Source organism: Pinus tabuliformis, chromosome 1_2, assembly GCF_031772625.1.
Source record: "Pinus tabuliformis cultivar Carrire ecotype Pingquan chromosome 1_2, CPIR1, whole genome shotgun sequence".
NCBI classification, from domain to species: domain Eukaryota; kingdom Viridiplantae; phylum Streptophyta; class Pinopsida; order Pinales; family Pinaceae; genus Pinus; species Pinus tabuliformis.
The window spans coordinates 1,128,903,864-1,128,917,024 of NC_142298.1; the positions used below are offsets into that span (position 1 = coordinate 1,128,903,864).

A 13,161-nucleotide genomic window follows, 5' to 3' on the forward strand; every position below is an offset into this window, starting at 1 on the left:
TGACTAGACTAGTTGATATTGAAAAGCATAAACCCATTTATAACTGTCATATAAAAAACCAAGTGAAAACCCAAAGAAATTTAAAATATATATTCACTATATATTCTTACTTGACCACAAATCAACCTTCATTGATGTGGCTGACACGCTTTGGAGTTCAAAACCTATAAAATTCAATACTTTATAAGACACACAAAAATAATATTTAAACTCAAAATTAATACTAAAATAAATTAAATAATGGTGTGTGTAGGAAGGGGAATGCGACAATGGAAAATCTACTACTAATGTGGGAAAAGGTGAGAAGGTTGCCAAAATGAGTTGTTCAGGATTTTGTCAAGTGGTAACACTGCAAGCAAGTCATGATGGACACTGCAACGCATGTGCATCCATCATCCATAGAAATCCAGTGAATGCAGCGTACCCTGCAAAGAGTTCCACACTTGTTCACTATTTCACCACACTTTTGCGAAGACACTAAATAATATAATAAGGATTTTGAACATTTATTTCCAACATATAACGACATTAAAGGTCTAAAAAATTATTTCGATTTGAGCAATTGAGCGATCTCTCTCACCAAACTAAAATAAAATATAAGAAAAACCATTTTACTTTATCCCTAAGCAGTAAGAAATGAAAAATCCCAATCACCAACCATATCATGAAACAACAAAAAATTGAAAACAAGACAATCCTAGGCTTATTCGAACCTTTAAATTTATATCAATTTGCAATTTACACTGCCATCTACTTATGCATAAATAAATTTAAAAATTAATATATCTTATAAATAGAATTAATAAATCAGTATTGATTTTTCTGGTTATTAATATTATTTTTAACATTTAATTAATTATATACATGAATCTATCATCCATTTTAAATTTATCAAGGAATCCAATGAAATTGTGAAAATTAAAATAATTTTATAATGTTTTTATAATATGACAAATCTAAATTTTGCATATACCGCTCTTAACACACCATCCATAACCAAATTATGTTCTAAAAAACTAAAGAAATCAACTTATTAAACAATTTTAAAAGTTTTTCTTGAAAAGCCATTATTATTTTCATCTTAATTTACAAGAGAGTTACCAAGTTTGAATTAGAATCCATAAAATTTCCCATGAAAATTTTCAAGTAAAAAATTATTATCTAATAAATAAATACATATTTAGAAAATCAATAAACTTATTTATTTATTCAGATTTCGTTAAAATAAAAATATATTTAGAAAATGAGTATAATGCACTTTCACTCATTAGACTTTTAACTTATTTGTCAAAAATTCTTATCCAAAAAAATACATATTTAGAAAATCATCATTTTAAATTGATTTATGTAAAATTCAAAATAAAAATATATTTAGAAAACGAGTCACAATGTACATTATTTTTTTTCTTATTTTATTGACTTTCAAGCCCATCAAAGAAAGAATATTTTGAAAAATGAAAATTTTACAATTTCACAATTGTTTTTATTTTCCTTCCTTTTCTTTTTCTAAATACACATATATATGTTGGAACCTTAACATAGATAGGGACCAAAAAAATGAGGATTACATGCTTGGAGAAATGACCAGAGCGCAGCGATGTATATTCGATCAGATGACAATTATCACACGTATGTCTAATCGGCGCTGACTGCGAGTCTCATCCCAGCGAGAGAGCAGTGCCGAGGAAAACTACAAATAAAGTAGTTAGGACCCTTATTCAGAGTGATCATGTCGTTGCCAGTGTCGTAGCGTTTTGAATTCCCTGCAGTACAGGTTTTATAACCGTTCGCGTCTGCCACCACCACGTCATGAAATCTCCGGTAATAGTTGAATATTGCACGTATAATTACTTGAATTTAATTCAATGGATTTCAAGAATATTTTAAAATGGGATTTAAAAGAGTGAGGTCAAGAAATTAAACACTTCCACTTCTCTGTAGCTAAACTTAATTGCATTATCAATTTCAAAAATATTTTAAAATAGGATAACAAGAGTGAGATGAATAAATTGAATTCACTACCTCTCTCCCAAATGTTCTGGAAATTTACAATAATAAAGATGGCTTTACTAAGGAAATATTCTATACATTTACAATTATAAAGACGGCTCCATTAACCATCAGAAACAAAACTCAAAATATTCCAGAAATGGACAATGATAAAGATGGCCCCATCAGCCACATAAAACAGCCTTGTTCATCAACCAGATGCATGGCCTTAAAAACACATTAAACTTACCGAGAGTGTCGCTGGCCTTGAATTTCTTCCCGCCAACCCAGCGAGACGGGTCGGTTTGAAAACCCCACCCATGCGATCCCCAACTGCGTAGGTGGCGCCTTCAAAAACAAGTGCAGACTAAATCATCAAGTAAAGGGGCAACATGCCCATTGTGAAAAGCCACACACTGCCTCCTCCCTCGACCATTTTGCGGTACAGAACCAGAGCAATTAATAACACACATAAAATTTTACCAGATCGCACTAACAGAATTAGATTTTTACCAGATCACTCTGACTGGGTAGAACAATGACAAAATTAGACTTTTACCGGATCGCCCTGACTGTTTAAAACTGTGACAAGATTTGGGTGGAAAGAACGGTAGCTAGAGAAAGACGGGATGCGATGATTTATATAGTGGGATGTAGGTAGATCCCCGAGTTTGCGAAAAAATTGTAGTTATCTTCAATTCCATGCATGGTGGTAGGTGTTATAAGTGCCACCATCTGCCCCGCCCACTTCGACATTCATTATTCAAAGATTACTGTCATTAATTCCAAATAACGACTATATACCTCAGTTAAAATCACCCACCACCTCCGTTATTGAAATTTGGACGAGCAAAACAAGCGTTATATGCCATCATCACACAACGTTCTGCCCAATCGGTGGATTTCGGAAGGTCGAAGAGAGACATATTATCAAAAGATTAATTAATATTAAAAACCTACCCTCATTTTGAGGGCTCTGCTCCAAACTTTTCTGCGTAGGACTCTGCCCCGATCATGGAGAGAGGGTGTCGACAATTATGGCAGATCCATCTCGGATGCTTTTCCGCACGCTGTTTGACAAGTTAACGGTGGAAAACCAAAGTAGTAGTGACAAGTTAACGGTGGAAAATTAAAGTAGTAGTGACAGATGTATCGTGGAAAACAAAAGGGTAGACGACGGTAGGCAACCAACGGATTCAAAAGTAACACCTTCGGTGTCAAACTAGCAATTGTCCCAAAAGGTACAAAGAGAGGCCGATAGGATTAGTGAAAGGAAGAAAGTTTTATAGATAGTGAAGCATATATAAAGGTATGTAGTGACGAAGTTAATAACCACGTTGACCATCCTGTACCAGTACATTTGATATTAGAAGAACAAAACCAAAACCAAACTATTCATATTAATATAGTAAGTGTAGAACGCGTTCATACTTTTAAAGTTCAATAGGTTCAATAGATTATTGGCAGCATGCTTTGTTGTACATGGTAAATGAAAAGTGGAGAAATTTGTGATTTGCAAATGTTAAAACAAATCACTTACATTACTGGTTGACAGTAGAAGTAAAACATTAACATTATTAAAATTTTGAAACCGATTTTAAATTCATGTATTGTATTTTTCAAAGTATTTTGTTTTACATACTTAAGTCCTCAAATATAGTGGTTTTAGATTCCATTTTGGCAAACCCACCATTCAAAACACTATGTATTTCTCTGGCCCTCAAAGCAAGCTTTTAGCACTTATTAATCTATGCTCTGTTCAAGATACAATTCAAACTTTCATTTTCAAGCATTTTAAGAGGCAAAACAGTGCAAATATTTTAAATGTTCTATTTACTTGTCTGAATTTCTACAAATAAAATATATATGATTGTTTTGATAAGATTGGAATTGATGGTTCCTTTGTCTAATTTGTGTAACAATTCTTTTCATGTTGTGCACTGTTTTGATGTTGATGTTCTGGGCTGTAAATAGCATCTTTTTGTATTTGGTCAATGAGGTTTTTAAAAGAATAGAAACTAACGCAGGGCTTTATGACAGAGGGGAACGGTCTGGTCTGATTGGGGTTCAAGTCCGCTGAAGTATGTAGTAATTTGGGGTGATGCAATCAGAATGGGCTTGATGAATGGGCTTGATGGGATTGAAGTATGTAGTAATTTCTTATTCATTGAAATTAATTGAGGCAGTCTCTTCCATAAAGCTTATCCCCAGTCTATTCTATGCTTCCTTACATGAAGATTAGATGACCCATCGGTACCTCTCTTTGTTGGTGCAACTCGGTACTTGCCATTAGCACTTGTCCCAGTTTTACCATAGTTTTATTAAGGATTGGCTTCATGCCACTAATATGAGCTGTAATACTGGGAAACAAGGGCCTTGATCTTGTCTTCGCTTCAGTCCTTAGTCTCAATGGATTTAGCATCCACTTCATGGATCCATTTTGGATTCAGTTCTTGTTATTGAGCTTTATCTAAAATTTTAGTAGCCAGAATGACACCAAATTACACTTTGTTGTTCATTCTTTGATGAATTTCTTTTGCTTTTCTTGTTTTCCCACACTAGCAGGAACTTCTGCAGCCTGCTATGATAGCTTACAGTCCATGGGCTAGCATCTCATATTTATGGACATTCCTTACCAGGCAATGAATCATATACCATACACAACAAGGAAAAATGATATTCAAAGGAATAGAATAATAGCATGAAGCATTTAACTATACAAGACAAGTGAGATATAATATTCAAATAAATAGAATAATGGCAGAGACAGGATATATATTTTACCAGGATGATGTTGTAAATCCACACCCATTGTCCGTACAGGTGGACATAAATTTTAATTGAGACTATGTTTCTTTTTTGTGCAACATTGCAATTTAAAGTTACTTTCTAATGTATGGCTACCGAGATGAAATTTGGTGTTTTCTCTGGTTCTTAGTATAGCAATAGGGGTAGAGTATGAAAGTTCAGGGGGTTATTGTTCCTCCTAACAATAACTGTGCTAAACAGAATCAGTCACAGAGCCTTTGTCATGGCAGGTTCTGTATTACTGACCTCTATTAATGTGTTTTAAATTAGTTATTGCTACCCTGTTTCTCTTTACATGCATGCTATTTTTAATTTATTTGTATTAAAGTACTGGACAAACATTTTGGTTCTAGAGCTGTCCCTGTTGAAAGACAATGCTGTACTTTTTGATGCTCTCTGCAAAAGTTTCATACTGAAGGGATAGAGTGCAATGGAGAATGAAGTACTGCTTGATTAAGATGATCATAAATGTCTCTCTGATTTGGTGACAGGTGGACCTGGAGAGTCTTGTTCATGCTCGACAACTTAGCATTATGGTTATTGGACAAGATGCCTTGAAGATGAGGTGAATTCCTTTTTACTTGTAAATATGTAGCCTCTTGATTCAATCCAAGAAGGGTAAATTGTTTATAATTAATCTTTCCTTAACTGGAAGAAAGTCGTTATAACTGTATTCTTTAGGGGATACTGCTTTCTTATTAAAATTTTTAATTTTTATTGTTGGATCAGGTTGCTTCACTATGCACTATCCTCGTTGAAGAATACAAAGAACATGCATATGAACTCTTGCGACTTCCTTATATAAGGAAAATTTTGGTACACAGTTCATCTTTATTCTCCATTATGTATTTTATCTTTTGTTCTTAATGTCTATGGAAACATTTGCAAGGCAAAGAGTCTTCAGTATTTTGTGCGCAACGTTCTAATCTTTGTGAGCTTTTGAGTCTCGGACACATCTGCATTTTTCTTATTTTCATTGTTGAGTCTTTGAGGAAATTACAACTGTCAGCTTGCAGGTATTTTTCTTGATACACAGAACCTTGATTCAACTGCTGTATATTTCACCACAAGGGATAGAGTTGCAGTTGATTTACTGCTTGTTGGTTGCAGCCAATATTATAGATACTCTCTCTTTGATGAGTGTATGTCATCCATTATTTTCATTTTGTTTTGTTGAGGATATAAGTATATTTCTTTACAGTTTCATATCACTGACTTGACTTAGGCTTGTGGATTGATGCATTTTCCTGTATTTTGCTGTAGTGAATCAGAATCACAGTGATAGTTCATTTGAGGAAGCAATGCGAGACATTTATGGAGAGCCTCCTAGTAATTCTGGTAAGGATTTTAACCATCTAGAGTTTTACAGTGTTTGAAGGGCCTTTGTTATGTGCCTATTAATCAATTGATTACAACATAAGTAATGGGTCATCTCTCTTGATGTATGGCAATGTCACCCCTTCATAATTTAAACGAATCACAAGATAATTTAATACACCAGTTAGTTATAAGATAAAATAAAAGAATCCTTATTGGAGGGGAAATACCAGTAATTGGAAAATGATTTGAGCTATTTTGTGTAGTATTGTGCAAAAGCAGATTGCCATTTAATTTGAACAAAACGGTATTCATGGTATTGACTGAATAGATGGTTAGCCACAAATTTTCCTACGTAGCGTTTTTTAAGATGTGGTAAAGATATGCCTGATCCAAGCAGACTCTACCTGGGGTTTCAGTTTTTTTATTTGGAAATTGAGAATCTGGCTTTACAGTGAGGCTGGATTGTTATGTTAAAATTCTTTGAATTTTTCTACAGAAATGGAAGTCAACAAGAGACCCTCATCTTTATTCAACTTTTCCTTTTTACTTTTATGTTCTTTTCCAAATAGTTATTTTCTGTTTCTCTTTTACCTTTTTGAAATTATGTTAAGGCTTTTCCAAGATTTTGGCATTCTGGACTAAAATACTCAAAATTATGCAGGGGATCTTCATTTACAAGGGAGTAGGATGGCGCCTGCATTCAAATGAGATTATCATAGAGCCCCATAGCACAGCTGTTCCTTTTTCTTGTACAGTGGGCTGATTGCAGCCTAGCAAGCACATTAGGACTTCTGTAATTGTTCCGTTGTTTGACTCAACTCAGAATACTTGGCACTTTAACATGCATCACCAAGCATGTGAAGAGCCCAGAATAAAAGAAATAGTTCATTATAAAGAGAAAACCTCTACTGTCAAGAACTATCCTCATCTACTATTTTAATTGCAAACATGAATCTGAAATGCATGAGACATAAAATTGCCTTAAATTCCAGGGATTTGTGGTGCTGGACGTGTGTTATTTCTGAAGGAAAACCATAGTTTCTGTTTCAAAGTTGCATTGGCAGAAGGTACCAACTACTGGGCAGAGTTAAGTGTATTTTCGATACTGGAAAATTTAACAATTAAGAAAGGTACTGCTCAAATCCAGATACTGGGAGTTTCAGAGCTAGTCATCAACTGGGTAAATGATAAAATACAATATGCAGATTTTGACCCTATTAACACTAATAGAAAGAATTAAAGAGCTGAATGAAAATTTCCCTAATAGGTTGTTGTAAACATCGACCTATCTAAAGTGAGAAACGTGTTTATTTATAAAAAAAGTTGTTGGTTGAATCATAAAACCCAAAACAAGGAGCAGTGGGCCATGTACTTGAATACTCTTTGTTCATACAACAGAGAACAGTTCTATTAAGATATAACTAAACATGCCAGATATAAGTAAAGATACAACCAGTACAAGTACAATGTGGGAGTGCAAACGCAACTCCTAGAAAATGCCAAAGCTGAATCACAATCTCCCTTTCCTTTCCACATCCATTCCTTGTCCCAAATACATTTCAATTTACTATCAGTTTGGCCAGTGCATGATAGCAAGTCATTGAAGGCTACTTCTGACACACTTGTTATGCTTACAGCCATTTCCAGCAAAAGACCCCACATAAAAGATCAAATCATCTGCAGGCTGCAGCTAAATTCGAGTCTTAACTTATTTATCCAAAGAAAATGGCCCCTTTGTTAAAAGTTAAAACAAGGGAAAGTCAATCTCCTGATAAACAGCATGGTAATTTGTCATTTAATTCATCCAAGACAACCAATAGAATCTATAAATTATAAAATTTCAAACCTGTTGATAAAGTCACAAAATACAATTAAAAATTCTCAAGCCTATCATAGTATCAAATACAGCAATAACACAACTTCCAAATTCCAAAACACTAATATATCGTAGGATAAAAACTGCCAATTTTGCAATACAATCAAATATGAAAACAACAATTTCCAGTTGCCATGCATATCAATGCAATTAGAAAAACACAAGTCAGTATTCAATCATATCCAATAAACAAGAAGTGAGTTTACAAAATCCAAGCATGTTAATAAAGGACTGTAAAAAGTTCCAAGCCTCTAAATGAAACCAAACATTATAAGTAAAACTTTCACATCCCAACCAATTGATGGAATCGATTGTATATATGTATAAAACCTTTGCTTTTATGAATCAATTAAATACTTAAGATTTTTGAACATGGGATAGGCAGTAAGTATAAGAAAATGGGTATTGGCAAACTCCAGCAGATAACAAATGTGCAAAGTTTGTAAATTAGGTCTTACCTCAAAGATAGCCCATTGGGATAGTTTGAGTAGTTGAGTATCGTGAATTATAAAAAAGAGGTCACAGTGGAGGTCACAGGGTCAAGTCCCTGGGCTGGCTGCCTCCACGAATATTGACCTCACTTCACTCGAGGTCCCCGCCATACAAGGTTGCCCAAACTGCAACTGGCAGGTTTGCCCTTAGTATGATCCTCACAGATCGAGGGGAAGTGTGTAGCCCTTAGTATGATCCTCACAGATCGAGGGGAAGTGTGTAGTGGGTATCCTGAGTTGTGCATTTCATCAACAAAATTTTAAAAAGAAAAAGGTCTTAAATCAAAGATGTGTGCCAAGTTACAACAGAAATGACGACAACTATTACCCCATCTAACAGATCTTTTACGCCTCAGTTGTATCTGAAGTAAAACTAAATGAAAACAGAAATAAATGGCTCTACTGTAAACGCCTTCACATACAATCGAAAACTATAGCCCCTCCCTTGCCAATGGGGTCCTGGTTCAGTGGGCAAAGGCAGTGATATGTCAAGCTACCCACCCAGGTTCAAATCCACTGGAGACAGAGATAAGTAATTGGGACCAGGTGAAACAACTGGGTAACTTTGATAGAAATGTACCTCCCCTTGAGGGCTGCTTGCTAGTGAGAACGGGCCACTGGTTGTGCCTGATTTATTCGGGCTAATTGGAATGCTTCGGGTGTTTAAAGGAAGCACTTTCAAAACAAATACTAAGCACCAGTATTGTCAAGCCCGTCAATGGAATTAAAAAAACACAAATATATTTAACCAATGCACTCAGCCATATCCAACCAATTATGCCAACGGTTAACATCGTATTGGAATTTCTATCAGAATCTTTAATCGATGCATTTTCGCCTGCTTTCCGTAAATATGAAAAATCATATGCCTCTCATTTCAACCAGCAAGAGGCCATACCCTAACACATGCCACTCGTGGCTTGAACTAAACACCACATGCGAACAAAAATGGCAAAAGAAAATGAAGTAATCGAATGCACAGAGAGACTAGTCGCGACTTATATGTATCAACAAAAAACTAAATTTGAGCAAAATATGAAAGCAATTACACAACTTACATGAAATGGAGCTTTGCGTGCACAAAAGAAAAGGCCAAAAGCTTTTTCACGAAACTTAAATTTCATTAAGTATTAAAAACCTAAAACTGGAATTCATAAAAGCAAGAAAATTCAACCAGAGAAAAATCAGAGATAGTCAAATATCAATTGCACAAAATAATAACCACCAACAAATATCAGTGCCATCCGATATCAAACGCAAAAGAAGAAAAAACTAATCCACAAAAAACATATTTTGGCAAAAAACAAGAATTGAACTCACGGAAAAGCAGAGCGCATCCACCGACTTCAAGATTAAATGCATGAAATTAATAATCATCACGAGAATTGAACTAAATTTCAACATTTTGAAATTCTCTGTTTTTGAAAGGAAAAGAAAAAAAAAACACAAATTTCAGAACCATGAAAGGAAAAGAGAAAGTATTTTGTTGCTTCAGATTAAAAGAACACGAATTTGAGAGCCCTGAAAGCAAAATAAAATTTCTGGAAGCTTCATTTGGAAATCCATTTGATCTCGGGCCCAAAATAGTTGAAAGAAAACTCCAATTACCAGTGAGAGAAAAACCTCGATCAATCCCAGGACATTTAGAAATTCAAACGACGCCTGCTGGAAGGAGTCCCGTCCCGAATCAAGCAAAAGCATGTGCTCCTTGTGCCCCACAATTCACAGGAAAAATATCCAAACGCTGGATGACCGTCTCGAACCCGCGAAGACGACATCCCCTGTCCATCTCACCACAAGATTGCAGGAACCGATCGCTGTACACATTCTCCAGTACATGGTTGTGCTCTAACATCCATAGGAACCCCAGAACAGTTAGACGACGCCGCCATTCCCTCGCAGAACATAAATATCCACGACGCCACTCCCTCAGAACTGTTCCGCCACTCCCTCGCAGAACCGTCCCGCTGAAAAACTCCTGGTTTTCTACCTGCACGAGACTGAAAAACTCCTGCAGAATCCGATGCCACGTGTCACTATGAGGAGCGAAGGGGCCATTCAGAATCCGATGCCACGTGTCAGCACGAGAGTGAAAGGAACGACGAAAGTCTGTTCCAAAGGAAGGCCTATCGGCCTAAATATAATTAGCAATTATCCCAAAAGGTACAAAGAGAGGCCGATAGGATTATTAAAAGTAAGAAACCTCTACAGATAGTCAAGCATATACAAAGCTTGCTAGTGACCAAGACAATAACCACCATGACCATCCCGTACCAGCAGATTTCATACTAAAACAACAAAACCAAAACCAAACCATTCATATCAATATATTAAAACGCGTTCATACTAAAAACTCAATAGGTTATTGGAAACACACTTTATTTTTTTAAATAAAAAATAAATTACACTGTTTTACATGATAAATGAAAAGCGAAGAAATTTGTGATTTGCAAATATTAAAACAAACCACTAACATTGCTGGTTGACACTACCACGAAGACATTAAGTAATTGTAATATGCTTTTCCACATTGTAATTTAATATTTTAAAATAACCACTCGTTATCTAATCTATTTCTATCTTCAACTTGTAAACTCATTAATTGTAATATGATTTTCCACATTGTAATTTAATATTTTAAAATAACCACGCGTTATCTAATCTATTTCTATCTTCAACTTGTAAACTCATTAATTATTTCTAAAATTGCTGTCCACTTATACCATATATAAAACCACCTTAATTAATAATGATAACCCCTCAAGTGAAGGTCAGATCAACAATGGTTAATTTCAAATAAGAAAAAAACCATGAGAATTGAAAAAGCATTATTTAAATAGATTATATAAACATAAACCATTCCGCAATATCAACATTATTTACTTGGATTATGTCAACATTTACCATTGCGTGTATTTCGAATTAAAAGACATTATTTTTTATTTATTTTATAGGTAAACATAGAAATAGAAATCTGGAAGGTAACCATAACCAGATGGAAATAAGGTAGGCCCCATAATTGTATAGTGCAATTAGAAAGTCAAATTATAATATTCTTAAACCAATACTTATTGTATTCATATGTGATGTTTAATAAAATACAATTAATTTTGTGATCTATAAATAATTTTGTAACTATTTTTATTTAAACATTAATAATAATAATAATAATTGAAATGACAAAATATAAAGAGAACCCTTCTTGGGTTTTTCTACATTCAAAGTCGCACCCATGCCTGATCCCACAACAAAATAAATTGTGAATAAGAATTTCAATCAAGGGAACGATCATGGATGATTTTATTATTAACACTTTATTATTAACACTTCCAGGAAACCATAACTTTAGGAATTGGATAAAACAATATACAATGCCAATTATATCCTTTTAATGATCTCTTTTTCACAATCATCAACAAATTACCTTGAAAAAGTCCAGAAAATGATTTACCTGTTGAAACCCCACAATTGAGAATATAGACTTTGTTAAGAGGAGCCTATGGATTAATTTGGGCAACACAACCGACATGCACAACTGTATACTGGCTAAAAGTGGATGTGCCAAGGAAGTGGTAAATGGGTTTCCCGTTGATTGAAAACCTCGACTTCCCATCATTTATCATAACCCCCCTGTCAGTGTTAATTCTTAGAAGATCACACATGTTGCTTTCGTCTGACTTGCAGTGTCTGCATTCTCCACATTCTCCAGTAAATAAGGGAAGCACACTGTCACCCTCCTTGAGGTCAGTCACCCCTTCTCCAAGAAAATTACTGTCCCTTTTCCCTTTTGAAATTCTACATGATGCCTGCTAGTATGACTAATTAATTTTTTTGAAATCCTACATGTTTGCTAGTATGACTAATTAATTTCTTTGAAATCCTGAAAGCCTACTAGTATGACTAATTAACTTTTTTGAAATCCCACACGCCTACTAATATGACTAACTAATAACATAGAACTCATTGGAAAGAGCAGAGTGCATACCCAACTGCTTCATGTCCCAAAATGCAGGGAAAGAGAGGAGTTTGGCCCTGCAATGAAAGCAGTATCAGTATCAGTGATTCCATTTCACTGCTAAAAGCAATATTTGTATGTGTTATACAGTACAGTGCAATTGGAGATGTGTAATTAATATCCTTCCTTCAAATTTTCTTGATGTTTAATGATAATTATTCATAGCATACATTTGCTTCCCAGAAACTTGATGTTTAATGATAATTATTCATAGCATACCTTTGCTTCCCAGAAATAAAGGTCTGCATGACACAAGGCAGTGTAATGCACTTTGATTCTCACATCCATTGCCTGTGGAGGAGCCACTTCCACTTCTTCAATCTTCAGAAGCTCCCCTGCACCCCATGCAACAGCAGCTGTAACAAAAGTACAAATCAAAATATATCAGATTTCAAGAAGCATAAATTGCACACATACAGTTTGCATAAATCCAGCTTAACCCTGAAAATCAATTTTGCCATGAAATGATATACATGAAATAAAAAGAATGTGGCAATGACTCCTTGCACTGAACTGAACTGAACTGAAGTAGTTACCTTTGCATTTGATAACCTGGCCTGCAGTACATCTCGCCATTTTCCTTTCTGCCCAAACAAACAAACTTACTTTTGCCTTTCGCGTTGGTGTTGCAGGAGGCAGAGATGGATCCTTAATTTATATTC

At 34.9% G+C, this 13,161-nt stretch overlaps 1 protein-coding gene across 1 annotated transcript; it reads right to left on the reverse strand.

The window, feature by feature from the left end:
• Positions 1–1,635: 1,635 nt before the first annotated feature.
• LOC149210126 (basic blue protein-like) lies at positions 1,636–2,915 on the reverse strand. Its single transcript, XM_089398881.1, has 3 exons — positions 2,809–2,915; positions 2,240–2,337; positions 1,636–1,793 (listed from the first exon to the last, which is right to left on the reverse strand). Exons 1-3 carry the CDS (start codon positions 2,913–2,915, stop codon positions 1,636–1,638), a joined length of 363 nt encoding a protein of 120 aa, XP_089255007.1.
• Positions 2,916–13,161: the final 10,246 nt, after the last annotated feature.